At 38.8% G+C, this 19,373-nt stretch overlaps 1 protein-coding gene across 1 annotated transcript in view; it reads left to right on the plus strand.

Moving 5' to 3' along the window:
* Positions 1-19,373, plus strand: part of LOC119420330 (clathrin heavy chain 1) — a 37,011-nt gene that overhangs the window by 7,066 nt on the left and 10,572 nt on the right. Inside the window, exons 2-12 of the mRNA XM_037687717.1 lie at positions 5,356-5,563; positions 5,930-5,932; positions 9,670-9,938; positions 10,033-10,194; positions 10,306-10,419; positions 10,681-10,854; positions 15,983-16,180; positions 16,332-16,532; positions 16,876-17,028; positions 17,210-17,332; positions 18,864-18,882. Of these exons, the coding sequence (XP_037543645.1) occupies positions 5,356-5,563; positions 5,930-5,932; positions 9,670-9,938; positions 10,033-10,194; positions 10,306-10,419; positions 10,681-10,854; positions 15,983-16,180; positions 16,332-16,532; positions 16,876-17,028; positions 17,210-17,332; positions 18,864-18,882 (1,624 nt within the window). The remainder of the gene's footprint in view (positions 1-5,355; positions 5,564-5,929; positions 5,933-9,669; positions 9,939-10,032; positions 10,195-10,305; positions 10,420-10,680; positions 10,855-15,982; positions 16,181-16,331; positions 16,533-16,875; positions 17,029-17,209; positions 17,333-18,863; positions 18,883-19,373) is intronic.

The raw sequence follows: 19,373 nt of genomic DNA on the forward strand, positions 1-19,373 counted from the left end.
GGGGGGGGGGGGTGTCATGATATTTTGGTATACAGTTGTCCCTCGCTACTTCGCGGTTCGTTTTTCACTGTCTCCCTCTATCGCGGTTTTTCAAAGTAAGATTGGACATGACGCACAATTGGCTGATTGATGGATGAACCGTGGATTATTCATTTAAAATAAATCATTTTAAATTATTTTAGCACTTGTGTGTGCAGCCCAGAAGTGCAGGGGGAAGCTCCCTCCTGTATTTCTGCTCCGTGCTGAAGCAGCTGCGTGAAGAGTTGACCTTTAATGTCCTGCTGCACTTCTCTTCTCTGGGGGTGCACCGATCAGTTTTCTGGCCGATCACCGATTTAAAAAGTTTGACCTGCCGATTCCGTTTTTGTTTTATAAGCGACACTGTCAGGTGTTATTAGGTCACAATGCACCTTCAATTTGCCAATATTTTATTTAAAAACATACCTTTGAACAATCTCTTGGAAACAATACAAACTTGTTTTAACTGGCCATGATGGAGTGTTCTGAAATCTAAATGAAGTTTAGACAATTGTTTGTTAAAACTAAAAAAAATCTGTAAAATCGGTTCAGTGTTTCCCCTAGATAACTTGCCATGGCGGGGCGCTCATCTCGTCCGTGATTTTTGTCCGGGGGGCTGGAACGGAGACGCACATCTGAGCCGTGCGCTGTTTGTACCGACAGTTTTCGAGTGGCGGGGGTGCGTTCAGCGTCAAGGAAGAGGCTGCTTTTAGCTTTTTAGCTAGTGCACCTGCATTGCGAGCCACTAGTTTAACGTTACGTCAGTGCCGACAGGTGGGTGGGGGGTGGGGTTCAGTAGAGGGGGCGCTCGGTTCTGTTGACGGGGCGCCCCGCTTGTATAATTGAAGGGGACACTGCGGTTACTCATGCAAGTATCGGACGATTTCCCAAATTAAGGAAATCGGCCAGCCGATTTTATCTGTGCACTTCTACTCTTTTCTACAATGTAAATTTAAAGACTGTAATATTTTAAATAAATAATCCATGCTGCATGGATTATTTATTTAAAATATTAGTCTTTAAATTGTTTACACAAGGAGGGAGATTAGGAGTAACGGGTGAGTGAGTGTGATTGCAGCCTGTCACATGTCAAGACTAAGTTTACTGTACTTGAACTACTGTATCCCTACTTTGCTGTTTTTCACTTATGAGGTGAGCAGGGTACAGAACCCATACAATAAACAAGGGGCTACTGTATTTCAAATTTTTGTGTGTGAGAATAGTTTGCCTTTTTGTGGCTCTGTGATGGACTTGTGACCTTTTTTATTAGTGGTCGCATCTCATGTTAAGAACTAATGTTGTGGGATGATCAGTTAACTTTTACCAGCTGGTGCAAACACAATATATAGTATTAACTTGAGCTTAACTACTTGGTGCATAGTTCATTAGCTCATACCCTTATTGGTGTTGCTAATTATTATAGATACTTTTCTCCTCTTTCATCTTTTTAGAACTTTTGACTTTAGAGATTTCTTTCTTTTGACCTGCAAGTGGGAATGTTTGTGTAGTTCATTTTATTTTGTTTTGATTGCAGTAGAAAGTGTGAGGTGTTTCTCTTAATTTCTGTTACTGACTTTCATTATTGGTATTTGTAAATCTCTGGAGTTTTGAATTTCTCCTAGGTTAATTAGATGACATGAACACTGATGGGTTTTATATGAAATTGTCAATTGGGACTGTTTTAATGAGAAACTGTTGCCTACATGTCTGCTAATTACTGAGGCAAGCAATAATCAAGCTAACTGGACTGAAGTATAACCCCAATAATGACTAAAATGTCCAAGGAGTTGGATACATGGACCTTGTTCTAACAGTGGTCAAATGACTTGCTGCTGGCATTACTGGCTGTGTTCTTCCTCTGTTTTGTGCAAATCTTGGAAATCTTTGCAAACGGTACACAAGAGCTCCTTCTCTTTAGTGCAGCATAAAAACATAATTCTGCTTTACTGACAATTTAGCAGTGAAATACCAAAGCATGCAGCAAAAATACAAAAACACGGCACCAAAAGTGTGTGTGGGGGAAATAATCTACAGCAGCATGGTCCTATTAAGATGAGAGAGAACTTTCTTGATCCTGCAGGAATAGCAGAGTGGTCCTGTTAGCAGCATGGTCCCCTTGTCAACGTGGTCCCATTATACTGTGAAATTAACTGTGAAAGAAATATTGTAAAGCAAATGAGTAGAGGTGTAAAAGACGAATATCAAATACAAACAAGTGGCATCAGTACAACTAAGTAATTGCATTTACTACTGTGCGCAACTTTGTTGGAAAATCTTCAGCATTCATGTGGCTGGCTGTTTTGTCACATGTATTGTGCAACTACACACTGATGCTGACAACACAGTTTGCAGCCTTCCCTAATAGGATTAGTACATCACTATACCACTCTTTCATATCTGTGGTGCACACACATCCTATAGAAATACTTATTTTTGGATGTTACCAATTGCATTTTCATCTAAGCTAGATCTGAACTTAAAACAATATAAATTGTTATTGAAAGAAATACCTATTGCAGTCATCTAGTCACTGTTAAGTGGTCAACTAGTTTTTATCATTGCATTGACATTAATTTGTTGCAATAATTCAGGCACATAAGCCAATTTTGGTTTCTATTTTTTCTTCTTTGTTGCTGTGCTCTTAATTGTGTAGAACACAAAAGATTTACTCAGTCCCAAAATTATCATTATGTTCTCAGTCACAGTATTCACAGCTGTCGTTCTTCTTTTTAACTGCCCAGTCTACCATATTCTCCCAGTTTGCTGAACTAAGTGGTTTCATCAATAGTTGTGTTAAAGCTTATGCTACATGAAAGCTAGGACAGGCTAGACTGGCTTACTTTCCTCTTTAGTTGTAGCACCACTGGTTTGACCAGCTTTCACTCGAATTCCTGCTTCTTGATGTCACGACCGTTTGAGTCTACAGCAATTACTTGAAGTTTTTATATTAAACACGTAGGCCAGTCTAAACTGTGGTGTGGCCAGTCTTTTACTAAACATCTGTCTCTGTGTGTTAAATATTGTGATTAGGTCATTCTAGTTTTTCCTGTTTTACAAATGTGGTTTATTGTGGATATATTGGTTTTCTGAGAATAGATGACGGAATCAAGATGGAGCAAAAACATGTTGCTACAATCATGTTGTATGTGTTGGATTTTGTAATGAACACAGATTTGTACATCCACATTCTGAGCATGTGCACATATTTCAGTCTAGATAATATTACAATTTTGTAAAATCCTATACCAAATATTCCTTTAGCTTGAGTAAATGTTAAGTACTGGTATGTCTAAAAAGCAAAAGTGTTCTTTGTAACTGAAACCAGATATATTCATTATTTCTTGTATCCATTGTTGTTTTTTTAAATAAATGTTGCCTAGGTAAACAAAGTGTTTTTACTAATGTAAATAGGTTTTGGGACATGTGATATTACTGTAAGAAGTCCATCGTCAATGGGGGGGGGAGTTGCTCTTCCGTCACATCTTTAAAATATTTTTCCTCTAAGCTTTTAATGGTGTGCGTTAATTTGTTGAAGCGTCATCGAGTGTGTAGCAGGACACACTCTGTTGAAAGAATGTGGGGTGGAGCAGACTGAGGAGGGTGTGGCCTGTCATTGATAAAAGGTGGCACTATTTCGTTGAGCAGTTCCTGGAACTGTGGTCCGTTTGCTGATTAGCTCTGAATCATGGCAAATTGTTGATAGTCAAGTCACATTTTATCATTAGTGAGCCTTAACCTGTACACTTCATGGTTTGAATCGGTAAAATATGAGTGGTGCAGGCAGAACCAAGTGACTCATTGCAGAGATCCAACTTGTAACTACAAAACTACTGTGGACAAGAGGATAATAGTGTGTTAAACTTTTGACCATTTCAGTGTCTTTAATAGCATTGAACAATTGGTAGAAAAAAGACTGTAAAAAATATATAATTCAAATGATACACAAAGGATAGGATTCCAACTTTTTATTTATTTATCATTAGTCAGTTTTAGTTAAAAGTGAATGTGCCACAGTTCTCATTAACACTTAATTTTTACATGAAATTCAAAACAGCTGTTGCATTAACACAGAAGTAGTACTACACAGACGTAGTACAAGTGTGGCATGTTACTAAAGAGTTGCGAAGTTAAAGGAAGTTGCAACAACCGAACATAATCTGTGGGAAGTGTGTTCTGTAGTTTCATTTCCTTTAGATTTACCTCATCACACAATTGTCATTAGCAGTCAGTTTGTTAAAAGACAATTTACTAATCATATCACACACGCACAAAATAGGTGTAGAGTTTGCAGACTTTTATAATAATAAAAAAAAATGTAACTGAAGTTTTGATACACTTAATGCTTGTGTGGCACAGTTCCCTCTCTAGGTAATGCTGTCAGGCACTGTATGAGACGAGCAGGATCCCGTTTCCACATAATAAGCTGAGCTGTTTTTATTCTTTTCTACAACCAACTAATGTGCTGCAAATGGTCTTTTCACCACATCTTTTGCTTTCATGAAGCTGAGATGGATAAATCATACTTTAAACTTTCTTAGACAAAGATGTGTTCATGCAGTAGTAATGTCAAACTTGTTGAAAAAGACTATTTAATCAAACGTATGATTTAAGAAGGTAGACGACAAATTTCTGGTGGTTGGACTGTAGTGAGAGCACAAGTACAACTTCCTAATTTACAGTTCTGTGTCCCAAGAGCTGCTGCTTAATATCAAGAGTGTTGCGATCAATGACTGTCTGTGGCATTTTAAAGTAGACTAGCTGGGAATCAGTCTACCCTTCTCATCGTTTCTTTTTTGCAGGTATGCCCCGCACTAAGAACGGTCTTTATTTCTATAAATAAAACGGAAACAGAAGGCCCAGTTTACAGTTGAACCCAAAAACTATTGACCCAGTACATTTAGTTTTACTTGACCAAAAGACTTTTGAAAATGAGAATTGTTTAGGGTAGTGCAGCAAAAGTATAATCATATACAAGTATTGCTTTAAATTATCCTAGACAAATATTTATTCATGCAGTGATGTTTTCAATGCTTGATTTGAAAAAAATTATGCCTTTTTGTACAATGTAAACATTACTTATGTGCAATTTCTGTGTTGCTTCCAAAACAGAAAATGATGCTAAAATTGCTGCTCTTAAATTTTAGTTTGCTACTAATTTACCTTTTAAAGTACTGGAAAGCGCTGCTTTAATTTTTTTTTAGCAAAATATACTTATAAATCGATACAATTAAGACACAAACGAGTTTTCTTTTTTTGACTCGTTTTTATCTCGAGCTCCTTTAGACTTTTGCGGCCTGTATCTAACATGCCCTCTTCTGTTTTCCCCGTTTGTTCTAGCTCCAAAACTTGGGAATCAATCCAGCCAACATAGGCTTCAGCACTCTAACCATGGAGTCAGATAAGTTCATCTGTGTCCGGGAGAAAGTTGGTGAGCAGGCTCAGGTGGTGATCATTGACATGGCCGACCCTAATACTCCCATCCGCAGGCCCATCTCGGCTGACAGCGCCATCATGAATCCAGCCAGCAAAGTCATTGCACTTAAAGGTATGGCAGCATTTTGGCATCAAAAAGGCATATACTTATTTAAAGTGGTTTGAAGTTAAACTTGAACTGTTCAGATTTTAAAACCCTGAAGGACTAGCTGTATTCAGACACGTTTTGTAAATGACAGCATTGTCCTTTTAATATTTAAAGAGTATTTAAAACTGTTCATCTTTAATGTCTAAATATATCCAGCTAACTTATTTTTGCTGTGAATTTATTTATTTTGACTGGCCAACGTATTTTGTGTTAAACATTTCTCATAAATTCTCAGAATAGCATTTTTTTTCTTTTTGTCCAGCATTCATTCTTGCTTTGACTTTTTTGTTGTTTTTGTCTTTTTTTGTTACTGCTTTCTTATGTTTGCAGACGGTGAGTTGAACTTTAAATATTTAACTGTGGAAGGAAAATCCTGTTTAAAGACTGCATTTATGAGCAAATTGATCTCTAAAAGAACATTGTTTTTGCTCTTTAGAAAACATTGGAATCATACAAACTTGTCAATTTTGCCAAATGCTTTTTAAGAATTTAAGCAAGGTTCTCAGTTTTTTAAACTGAGCTTTACCTCCATCTTTGGACGTTTTTCACATCAAGTTTTAAAAATAGTTTGTAAACAGGATTTAGCTTTCGCAGTCTTATAGCTTGCTGGCATTTCATCATTTTTATTGTGTACATGATTCTGCACTCGTTAGTGTTAATACTATGGGTATAAATTTCATTTCTATTCACATTTTCTTTGTTTCCATTTGAAATTTAAATGCTCATCCATCTGTGTGAAGTTTAAATGATCCAAATCTGTTTCCACTTGTTTTCCAGCTGTGCTTGATGTTTAATCCATTTTGCAACTGCTGACAAACTTGTTCTTTACAACAAAACTGAAGGTCACTGTTAGCATTGAGAGATGAAGAAATTGTATTGGTTAGAAATTAGTTTGGGAAGTCTAATGCTTTTTAATGGCACCTGATGAGTATTAAGTTTTTTTTTTTGTTGTCGTCATAAATGCTTCCTTCACATTGAATGATCTTGCTATACTCTCCACAACTTAACACAATGTGATATGGCTAGATTTGAAAACATTGTGAAAGCAACTTGTCACATGACACTCATCAGATACATTTTCCTTTCTATTTTCTAAATTCTCTGCTGCACCCTCACAATATTCTAAAAGCCAGCAGCACACTTCCATGATGCTACCATGTAACCATGATCGCACCACACCTTTGGCCTCATATTGACATGTTTTCAGACTGTCAGGATGCAGCTAGATGGACACACTAAGCTGGCATGAGGTACAACCAATTCTGCTTCTAATTCTTGACAGCCATAGCCTACAGATTTAGACCAGTCATCCTTTGTGGGTCTGCTGCCACAGCGCTTGTAGATCTTCCACCTGGGACCTTAATATGCTGCATCCTCTGTTCAGCTACAGAAGTTTTGTGCATGCTAAAGTTCTCTACAACCTGCCACATGAAATGTGGTCTACAGCATTCTTCATAAGCAGTGGACTTGGCAGTGCATAGACCATTCACTTTCTGGCTTATTTGTCTTTGTATTGCTTAGTAGTGGGGGTCATCATCCAGTGTGAAGGGGGCCTTAAGACATGGCCAAAAATAAGTTTGTCATATTCAGACTGTTGATTCACAAATGGACATTTAAAATGTAAAGTTGCTAAAAATAAATTACTGTTGTAGTATTTAACGGCATTCTATATTTAATTTATTATCTGGATAAATGATGTTCCTGCAGTCTGTTAGTCACCTGGCTCCTTAAGAGGGCTATAATTTAAGATTTATACAACTTCAAAACAAATGAGGTGCTGTAGCTTATTTACAATGTGAAAACCAAATATCAAATTTAAACCTAATAATTTAATCTATATCTAATAAATTACAGTAGTCCTCATTTATCGCGGGGGATCCGTACCCTGAAGACCCGCGATAAGTGGAAAAACTTCAAAGTAGGAATAGTAGTACAAGTGTTAAGTAGTAGTTTATTTTTAAACCCTTCCCACACTCTTGCAATATTGTAAACAAGTTTTCTAAACTCTAAAAGCTCTAAAGGAGCACAGAATGTCATGATTTCAGCTTCCTGCCTCTGCTGTTCTTTGCCACCTGCAAGCACTCTTGGCCACTCCCACTTCCCTGCTTTGCACGGTGAACAGCTGATCAGCTGCAGCAGGAAGTTTATCCTGCAGTAAGGGCTGCACAAAGGTGCAGCTGGTGTTAAATAATTAAACCTTTTCAAAAAAGTTAAATCTGGTCCTCTGGACATTCAAAAAAACAAAACAAAGCAAAACAACAAAAATGTAGAAACGTTTCGTCTCTCATCCAAGAGACTTCCTCAGTCTGAGGTGCTGAATTCAGCTCGGTCTCTTAAATATCTGGAGGACCAGATTTAACTTTTTTAGATTTTTCTACTTGGATTATTGAGCATGCATCAGGAAATTAAACCTTTTTATTTCAAATAAAAATTCCATGCAGATTGTGCGGCTCATCCATCAATCAGCCAATTGTCATGTCCAATCTCATTTTGAAAAACCGCGATGGATCGAGCCCGTGATAAAGAACCACCAAGTAGCGAGGGCCTACTGTAAATGTATTTTTAATGGACAATAATGAAGAGCATTGTTAGTTTGAAAATACTGGTTGATTAAAAATGAAGTAAGGCAGTTGTGACTTTCAGCATGTATGAACTTATTAGGATTTCATCATACATGCTAGCACTTAAGCAATTCACACTTGTCACCCAGCAGCAATAGTGAGCTGTGTAGAGTGGTTTTAATGGAGAAATGGGACCGTAAAATATATTCATGGCTTTGGATTGGGTTGTAGTATTTCTGTTCCCTCAACTGTTTATCATTAGTGTTGGCGTGGAGTGACCCTTTCCCCTGTTTCTACTCACTGTATTATTTTAATGCACCATAATTCATTTAACAAACCTTGCCAAGCAACACTTTAATAGCTTTAACTTATTTTAACCACAGCTCAAGATGGACACAATGCATGTGCACACCTTCAACTGCTCATTATTATTCAGTTAAAAATCTCTTCACTTGCTTTATAAATTTGGCTGCTGCTCAGTCATCAATTTGCCACACTGCTTCTTTTTTTTGGTCACCGCTTTATGACAAAATTATCTTGATGTCGTGCTAACACACTTGTCTTTACTTTTATTTTGTTAAGTAGTAATAAGCAAAAAAGTAAAGTCACCCTGCTTCTTCATTAAAGCTTTAGCTCACTAAATTAATCCCCACTAATAAAAATACAAAATGCAGGTGAGTGAACTTTTTTTTTTTCTAAACTTTTTAATGAACTTTAGGGTTGTTTTTTTTTTTTTTTTGCAGACATCATGAAAGTTCTTTACTCTTACAGTCATTATCATTACTGGCTACACTTTCAGTTCCTGTCTAAAAATCCAAGTGTTCAAATTATACCCCTTGCTCTTATTTGACCCTCTACATTTCTATTTTTTTTTGTTTTGCTGCTATAAATTTCTCTTGGAAGAAGTTTGTTGACTTTGTTTTTTCTCTGTGGAGGCTGTTCAGTTGATGTGGTTGTCCACATAAACCTATAATATGCAAGTTCCAAAATAAGTATTAAAATATTTCAGTAGCTCTGGACAGCTCGGTTAAATATAGGGGTTAATTGTTTTGGGTTTATCTTCATTCACACATCATAAGCTTGATAAATAATATTGACAATTTAAAAACCTGTACATTATTTTAACTCTCAATGCAAAGGCAGTCAGCACTGTTTTTATTCACTTGACACATGACACAGAATTAGTTTAGACTAAGAACTTGTATGTTTGAAGTTGACTTAACATCTACGTCTTCTGTAGCATCTCTGAAGGCCAAAATTGGGCTTTGCCTCTTTCCTTTATTATTTAGACTTCACTTGATGAAACAATTTTTATTACAGCATGTTCAGCATTCTTGTCTATCACTTTTGGTGTTCTCCCACAATGATTGCATTTTCATTTAAATTTTCTATCCATCTCCAATTAAATTTGTGTGTTCCCTGTGAATGCACTGTGTGCATGTGTGTGCATACACTTCTCAGAAACTAACATTCTCTGTTGGCCTGGTTCCTGCTTTCTCTCGTCTTCAGCAGCCAAAACTCTTCAGATCTTTAACATTGAGATGAAAAGCAAGATGAAGGCGCACACCATGACAGACGATGTTACTTTCTGGAAGTGGATCTCCCTAAACACAGTTGCTCTTGTGACTGACAATGCTGTGTACCACTGGAGTATGGAGGGTGACTCGCAACCTGTGAAAGTCTTTGACCGTCACTCCAGCCTGGCAGGATGTCAGATCATCAACTACCGGACCGACGCCAAGCAAAAATGGCTTCTCCTTATTGGTATCTCAGCTCAGGTAAGTTTATCGTAGATGTCTTGTAAGTATCTGTATTAAGTATGCATAGTTATGTTAGCTTGTGGTTATTACATCCCATGTATATTTTTTGCAGCAAAATCGAGTGGTGGGAGCCATGCAGCTGTACTCTGTGGACAGAAAGGTTTCTCAGCCCATTGAAGGCCATGCTGCCAGTTTTGCCCAGTTTAAGATTGAGGGTAATGCAGAGGAATCAACTTTGTTCTGCTTCGCTGTCAGAGGCCAGACTGGAGGAAAGGTGACTTACTTTATTCACACAATTGGGATTTTGAAGTGGGGTGCCATTTGTATTCTTGGAAAACCTCAGTAAGCATGTTTCATTGTCTTTTTATTTTATTTTTTGACCTAGCTGCACATCATTGAAGTAGGAACGCCGCCAACTGGTAACCAGCCATTTGCAAAGAAAGCAGTAGATGTCTTCTTTCCTCCAGAAGCACAAAATGACTTCCCTGTGGCCATGCAGGCAAGTTTGTAGAACTGATGATGCAGAACTGGAATAAGAATAATTTTTTAGTTTTTTTTTTAATGTCACCTCCTATTAATTATATTCTTTGTTGATGGAAACCTTGTTACTATTAAAAATTTGTCCTGTTTTTCTGCAGATGTTTATGGAATTGCCATTTTGATGTTTCTAAAAATCATATGACCATGTTGGGGAGAAATAAGTTTTAAATCCTAAATAGGATATATGATGGATCTTAGTTCTTTTTTTTTCCTTTTACAGATGAGCTCAAAGCACAATGTGGTTTTCCTCATTACCAAATATGGCTACATCCATCTATATGACTTGGAGACAGGAACATGCATCTACATGAACCGCATCAGCGGGGAGACTATCTTTGTCACCGCTCCTCATGAGGCCACCTCGGGCATTATTGGAGTCAACAGGAAGGGGCAGGTAAGCTTGCTAACCAGTACTCATCCTAATTCCTCATGGAGATGCTGTTGATCCTGAGTATAGCTACACTGTCACGTTAATGTCAAAGTACAGTTTTGCTGAGGATATAATCTACCCAGTGTCGGGCACGCAGCCAACTTTCCATGGAATGGATTAGCATTTTTGCTAACTTTGAAAACATTTAGCAGAATTAGCTCTTGCTAAATTTAAATTGGTAAATTCAAGTCCGCCACATTTTTTAACGGCAGTTCTCTGCACTAATATCATACTGGACAATGGTGATGTTCACAGAGCTATGCTATGTGGAGCTAAGCACCAACTGACGTTGTCACCACCTTTGCAGCGCGCCCCCCCCTCCCCCCTTATATCTACCACAAACAGTCTCTGACTCATGGTGTCAGTTTACAGCCAATAACAGAGATTTTACCATAAATGCCAGACTAAACCGGAACAGGAAAATAACATGGAAAAACCCATTTTTACACTCGTAAACATCGGAAACAGTCAAAAACATTACATGCATAATTCCTACCCTGCATGCATTGCAATGCTCGGTGTCTCTTAAGACATGACATGTTTTCACACATCTTTGCTTTAACACAGATTTATTACCGAGAGAATATTGATGACACACAGCAACTTTGTAATTAGTTTATAGAAGAATTTAACCACAAAGAGAATCACTGAAGTGCGTTAATTCATTTTAGTAAATGACACGAAAGAGATTCATTGAATGCCTCACTCTGCATCAGCACAGCAGAGTGCTCCACCTCTGGTTCCGATGGACTAAGTTAATTTCTGAAAGCTCGCCTCTGAACAAGACGTGGACGACTGACTTGTGAATCACAAGTAAAGTAGTTCTTAAACCACGTTTTGATTTATGAACCATTGAGTTGTGTTCACTTGCGTTGTCACATTACAGACTTGCAGACATTAGTTTCATTACATTGTCAGCGTATGATAAAAGTTGGCATTTTAGCATTAGCTTCCAATAATTTTTATAGTGTTATCAAAGCCATTTATTTATTTATTTTTTAGTGGGCGAATTAGTGGTTCGTGAAGCCAACTTTTCATTTAGCTGTGCCCATCATTGAATCTACCTATTACACATTGTTGGTATACAGTAGTCCCTCGATTTTCACGAGGGTTACGTTCCAAACACGCCCAGCGATAAGTAGAAAAACTGCTAAGTAGGAACGCTATATTTATTTTATTATTTATATATATATTAAGGCTTTATAAACCCTTCCCACACTCTTGCAATGTTCGAAACTCTTAAAGCTACGTCACACTAACAACATACGTATATGTACTGTACAGTACTGCAAAATTTTACATATCAGCTCTGCAGAACTGCAGCTTGGTTTCGGTCTGGCTCTGTTCCAGTTTTGCATACCTACCCTGCAGCGGCGAAGCCCACCACCCCGTCCAGGTTGATGTGACGTGGATAATTGAGCTTCAGGATTATTTGCAACTTTCCTGCCAGTTCTGTGAGCTTAATAGATGGCATAGATTTGCATTGCAACACAATCCCTCCATTTTGGCAGAAAGCAGTGTCCAGAAACACTGTTGACTTCTGGGTAGTGTGGTTCTTTTGACTGACGTTACTGTGTAGACTTATTGAAGGAAAGCTACAAAATGGCAGCGCCTGTCTGAAATATATGTACATTTTTGTTAACTTTTTATCATACGATCCCAATCACATGAGTAATATAAAGTTGATAAATCATTGAAAAATCACAAAAGAGCGAGTCCACGAAAATCGAACCGCAAAGTAGCGAGGGACTACTGTACACACAACTGATAAATGCCTTGTTTTTGTCAGTTGATGCATTTTGGGCATCGGTTTTGATCATTATTCTGCTCATTGTCCAACATTGGTTGTGGCAGAGGCAAGTGACAGAAGCATGTTTATCAGGCTAGCTCAGACAGCCAAAGGTAGTCATAAATAATCCAAGGTATTGTGTTTCACACACAGCACGAAGAAGGTTGTGTGTTACTGCTTTTGTATAGCTGAACCAGAGAAGAGAACTGGATACAGCCATCTGATGAATACTGTTCCAGCCAGGCTACACACCACATGAATAATTTAGTGAAGTGAGGAAAGATGATCAGAGGCGGGACTGACATCGATGTGTACGAGAGTGCAGTCAAGTGTCTTTGTGTGTTTGTGGTTGCATCACAAGCTGTAGACTCTCATATAGGCAGTGGTCTGAAAGTAAGTAAGTAAATAGGCTACTGACCAGGCCTCAAGACTAACAGTTAAGTAGGTTAGAAAGCAGCCAAATAAACCTGATCCTCCCAAATGGGTTATGTTGAAAATTACCATAAAAAGGAATTATCTCGTGCCGTCTTATTATTTTTATTTTTTAATTCACCTATTTTTGTCTGGACTGCACTAGTATACAGACCCGTTCCAAAAAATTAGACGATCATGGAAAAATTGATTTAACTTCCATAATTCCATTCAAAAATTATATTTAATAGATGATAGATTCAGGGCCCACAATTTAAACAATTTCAAGTATTTATTTGTTTGTTTTTACATAATTTGAGCTTCCAGCTCATGAGACTCTCAAAAACAGGATTTCAAAAAATTAGAATACTGTGAAGAAATCGGTCCACACTACTTCTCAATTTTTGCAGGAAAAAAAATGAAAAATTAGGATCACAACAAATCAATCAAAATATGGTACTTTCAAAACGATATGTCAATCTTCAATACTTGGTTGGGGATCCCTTTTGTCTTGGTCACTGCCTCGATGTGACGTGGCATTGAGACAATCAGCCTGTGGCAGTGACTGGGAGTTATGGACGCCCAGGTTTCCTTGATGCCGTCAGCTCTTCTTTGTTGTTGGGTCTGATGCCCCTCATTTTCCTCTTGAGAATACTCCATAGATTCTCAATGGGGTTTAGATCCAGCGAGTTGTCTGGCCAGTCAAGCACTGTGGCACGGGTATCAAACCAGGTTTTGGTGTTTCTGGCAGCAGGGGCCAGGTCCTGCTGGAAGATGAAATCTGCATCTCTATACAGATCCTCAGAAGGAATCATGAAGTCCTCTAAAACATTCTGGTAGACTGTTGCGGTGACCTTGGACTTAAGAAAGCAGAGTTTATCAACACCTGCACTGGACACTGCACCCCAAATCATGACTGACTGTGGATATTTCACACTGGACTTCAAGCAGTATGGGTTCTGTTCCTCAACCTTCTTCCTCCAAACACTTGGACATTGATTTCCGAATGAAAGACACACTTTACTTTCATCAGAAGAGGACTGAGGAACCCCACCTTTGTAGACAATCTCCCGGATGCGTCTGAATGTGGTGGTTTCTGAAGCTGCGACTGTCTCCTCATTCCACTCTTTCTGGATCTCTGCCAGATTCTGGAATCTTCTCTGGTTGATAATCTTCTGAAGCCCACGGTCATCTCTTTTGCTGGTGCATCTTCTCCTGCCACATTTTTGCCCTTCCACTAGACTTTCCATTGATGTGCTTGGACACAGCACTCTGTGAACAGCCAGCCTCCTTGGCTATGAACTTTTGTAGCTTACTCATCCTATGAAGTGTATTGATGATGGTCTTCTGAGCAGTTATGTCTGCAGTCTTCCTCATATTGAACCGAACTGAGACAATTGAACCAAACTGAAATTTAATGACACCTGGGGAAACCTGTGCAGGTGCTTTGAGTTTAGTAGATGATTACTGCGTCACACTCCATTTAAAACATTCATGCCCTGCAACATTTGGGCTGATTTATCCACAGTATTCTACTTTTTTTAATTTTATTTGTTTTATCCTGTGTTCGTGGGTTTCATGAGCTGGAAGCCCAAATTATGTAAAAATAAACAAATACTCGAAATAATTTTAAATTGTGGGCCCTGAATCTATCATCTTTTAAAGATTAACTTTTTGATTGGAATTATGGAAGTTAAACAACTTTTTCCATGATATTCTAATTTTTTTGGAAAGTGTCTGTATAGTAGTACTGTAAAAACACAAAACCCAACTCAAATTCAGTAACTGTTCATTATGTAATGTTTGGAAATATATGTATATGTGTCAAACCACACAGATGTGCATTTCTTTCATGAAAGAAAAAAAAAAAAGAGAAATTAACAAATTAAACATGCTCATCAAAAGTACAAAATTAGACAAGTTTATGTCCCTTTTCAGTTTGACTTGGAAATCTTTCTAGTATTACAATTTGCACTTAATATTGAGTACTTCATGTAATTGCCAAAAAGGTTATAAATTTATATCTGTGCATATAGAAATTATAACTTGTATGTTTTGAGCATCTTCAGCTAGTTTATAAGCTGCATTTAGCTTTGCGCTGCCGTGCAGAACTATTAAATGTAATGTGACTTAATTTAAGAACAATTGGGAACAAATTAAATTAAATGATAGAAAAAGGCCCTTTAACCAGCAGTGACAACCTGATGCTCTCGATCTTCTGGTCCTCTGTTCCACCCTGTCCTTACTTTACATGGCATCATCATAGCAGTCATTTGTGACAAATTTATTCAGTTTTTTGGGTTTATGTTTAGGTTAGTAAATCATATGATCCTGCAGCTTGTGTGTCATCTAACCTTGTATTGCTGTATTGAGTGCAGCAATGATGCAGTGACTGTAGCCCCCCCACAAGACTTTGATAAGTAAAAAAAAAAATAAAATTGTCATTCAACTTTTTAATCCATATTATCAGGTTTTATAATAAGTATTAAAAATATATCTTTGCACTTTTTAACTCCCCATCTTCTATTATATCTTGCACAGAATCCTGTCTATTAAAATTATACTACTGCTCATGTTTTGTCGTTTTTAAATTTAAGAAACCTTCAAATACTCCCAACATTCAAGTTGGTGACTTTGCTGAAATGAAAAGCTGGTGCACTGATAAATTTGACTTGCTGTAGCCTCCAACCCCCCACCAACATTTGCACTGTCCATGTCCTGAGGCTAGACGGCATCTAATGGAGTTTAGTGCTCCTGCTAAGACTTATTCAGTTGAGCTTTCTAAATGTGCCACTTTTCATTGTATACATTAAAGCAATTAGTACACTTTCAAGAAATTTTAAATTTCAACAAAATGTTCTTTTGACTTAAACATTTTCTGTATTAATTCAGGTGCTGTCTGTCTGTGTGGAGGAAGAAAATATCATTCCATACATCACCAACGTATTGCAGAATCCAGATCTTGCTCTACGTTTAGCTGTTCGCAATAACCTTGCAGGAGCTGAGGAGCTCTTTGCTCGCAAGTTCAACAACTTGTTTACTGCCGGCAACTACTCTGAAGCTGCCAAAGTTGCTGCAAATGCACCAAAGGTACTCCATTCCTTCGTCCTGATGGGGGAAATTTTGTTTGAGGGTATTTTTTGTTGTTGTTGTTGTGAAGTAGTTTATTTATTGACTCGCATTTACCTCTATTGCTGCATCTTTTAAATTTCTCACTAATATTTGGATTATTCCCTCACAGGGTATCTTGCGCACCCCAGACACCATTCGTCGCTTCCAGAGTGTTCCCACACAGCCTGGCCAGACGTCTCCCTTGCTCCAGTACTTTGGTATCCTGTTGGACCAGGGCCAACTCAACAAGTTCGAGTCTCTTGAGCTTTGCAGGCCTGTCCTCCAGCAGGGACGAAAGCAGCTTCTGGAGAAGTGGCTGAAGGAGGACAAGGTATTGTAGGCATTTAGGTTGACTCCCCCAGCCCCCTCCACACACACATGCACACACTGAGGCATTTCCTGGCACTTCCTGAACTGCTTGTTTAGTTTACATAACTTATTACCGAGAGCATGACATCATTTGATTTGCTGATGTACTTTCCTCTGAAACTGATTTTTAACTTGACTGCCTGTGTTCGTTTTTTTTGCTTGTAATTTGTTTAATTTTTTTCTGTGCGATGTTTTCTAATAAGCACATTTTTATATTCACCTTTTATTTGACATGATATTGATGTTTGTAAAAGAGAAACAAGTGATGCAACTTCTAAGATCTATTTTCTGGTTCTTGATTTTAGTTGGAGTGTTCGGAGGAACTGGGTGACCTAGTGAAGGCAGTGGATCCCACCTTGGCTCTCAGTGTCTACCTGAGAGCCAACGTTCCCAATAAGGTCATTCAGTGCTTTGCAGAAACTGGACAGTTCCCCAAAATTGTGCTGTACGCTAAAAAGGTACGAAATGGCAATTAGTCATTTGTTTATGTACACCTGAAAGAAGCTGGTTGTCCGGTTGTTTTTGTATTGAACGTTTTTTTAATTCACCTGAAAGAAGATTTTAAGAACTGCTTTGTTGAAGTTGGTCAGTGATGTGTTGAAACCTTCTTCACATTTATAGTTTTGTTGTTTGTTGCAGGTGGGCTACACTCCAGACTGGATCTTTCTGCTGAGGAATGTGATGCGGATCAACCCCGACCAAGGCCTGCAGTTTGCACAGATGCTGGTCCAGGATGAAGAGCCACTGGCAGACATCACACAGGTCGGAACAAAATGAGTGGTTTCTATGCATCAAACTTTTTACTGTTAATTATCCCAATTCTCAAAATTAAATGTGCCTGTGGTTATCTTTTTGCTAAATACATTCTGTGCCAAAACTTAAATGTGGGACCAACACAGCTTTTCCTATTGAACTTATTTTTCAAGATGGTTATGGTTGTCTTCTCAAATCGGTCTACTAAAGATTCTAACCTAAACTTTTCTTGAATTAAAAAATAAATGATTCACCATTTATGCTGTGGCTGTGAACCTCAGCTGCTTGTAAAGGGAATAGACAACTTCCATTACTTCCTGCCACAGCAAAAGCTATGCAATGGAAATGTGAACTGCTGAGAGCTTTCTGTTTCCTAAAGTGCTCTCACTGGAGCAGTTCACAGCCAAGTGGAAGCGGCTGGGATGAGAATCAGCTCCTCCAAATCTGAGGCTATGGTCCTCAACTGGAAAAGGGTGGATTGCTCTCCAGGTCGAGGGTGAGGTTCTGCCTCAAGTGAAGTTCTTGGGGTTTTGTTCATGAGTGAGGAAAGAATGGAGCGTGAGATTGACAGACGGATTGGTGCAGCATCTGCAGTATTGCGGACACTGTACTGGTCCGTTGTGGTGAAGAGAGAGCTGAGCTGTAAGGCAAAGCTCTTTGTTTACCTGTCTGTCTACGTTCCTACCCTCACCTATGGTCATGAGCTCTGGGTAGTGACCGAAAGAATGAGATCATGGATACAGGCGGTTGAAATTAGTTTTCTCCATAGGATAGCTGGACTCTCCGTTAGAGATAGGGTGAGAAGTTCAGTTATTCGGGAGAGACTCTGAGTAGAACCGATACTCCTCCACATCGAAAGGAGCCAGTTGAGGTGGTTCGGGCATCTGGTAAGGATGCCCCCTGGGCGCCTCCCTAGAGAAATGCTTTGGGCATGTCCAACTGGGAGTAGAACCCGGGGAAGACCCAGGACACGCTGGAGAGACTGTCTCTCGGTTGGCCTGGGAACGTCTTGGAATCCTCACAGAAGAGCTGGAAGAGGTGGCTGTGGAAAGAAATGTCTGGGCCTCCCTGCTCAAGCTGCTGCCCCTGCGACCCGACTTCAGAAGAAGCAGAAGATAATGGATGGATGGATAAATAAATCTACATGAAGGATTAACATTTGGGGGAGTGATGGCGCAGAGGTTAGAGAAGGGTGGGCCTGTGATTGGAAGATCGCCGGTTCAAGCCCCGGTACCGACAACATCAGAAATGTGGGTGGGGAAGGTGAAGCACCCACACCTGCCCCCACCCTTATTCTCCCCACTCTGGGCCAATGAGTAAGGCAGTTAACTTCCATGTGCTCCCTAAACAGGTCTCTCTTGAAAATGAGTTCTCGTGGCTCAATGAGACTACCTGGATAAATAAAGGGTAAATGGAAAAAAAAAAACGTACGTAAGGTCCAGCATATTAAAAGTAAACCTAAACCCCTCACCTTCCACAGAGTTGTTTGCTTCTAAATCCTTTGCAAAGATTTCTCTCTCCGTCTCCTGCTATATCACAGTCTTTGGGGAAGCCTGGACGTTCGTTGCACATTCGTTGAGTTTGTTGCTCGGCTGCTTCGCTTTAATCTTCTGCGCATTTTATTGTATTTCCAAAATACTGTACCGCAATTTTATATTCCACGTTTTGTAAACAACCGTGCTCTGTCTTCACCCAGAACATTTTAGGATCTGAAATGATTTTTAAAGACGAAGGAGGAAGTTGAATCGCTCTGTCCCCCTCCTCCATGATAACTGACTCCATTCAGATAGAGAACTGGCTAACTAGCTTTCTTTACGGTGGCCTACACGGTCCAATTCTAAGGCGGCCGAGTGGACACGTAATGGGATATGCAGTACACTCGGGAGTAGGAGCGGAAAAAAAAAAAACTTAAACGCATTTTAAAATCGATTTATAGACCTTTTAGAATCTATTCAGAATTGCCAGGACTAAGAATCTTGAGTCTTGAGAATTTTTTTTAATTTTTTTTATTCACCCCTAGAAATTAGTAACACACACATTGATTGACGTG

This window comes from Nematolebias whitei, chromosome 14 (genome assembly GCF_014905685.2).
Source record: "Nematolebias whitei isolate Nwh7 chromosome 14, NemWhi1, whole genome shotgun sequence".
NCBI lineage: Eukaryota > Metazoa > Chordata > Actinopteri > Cyprinodontiformes > Rivulidae > Nematolebias > Nematolebias whitei.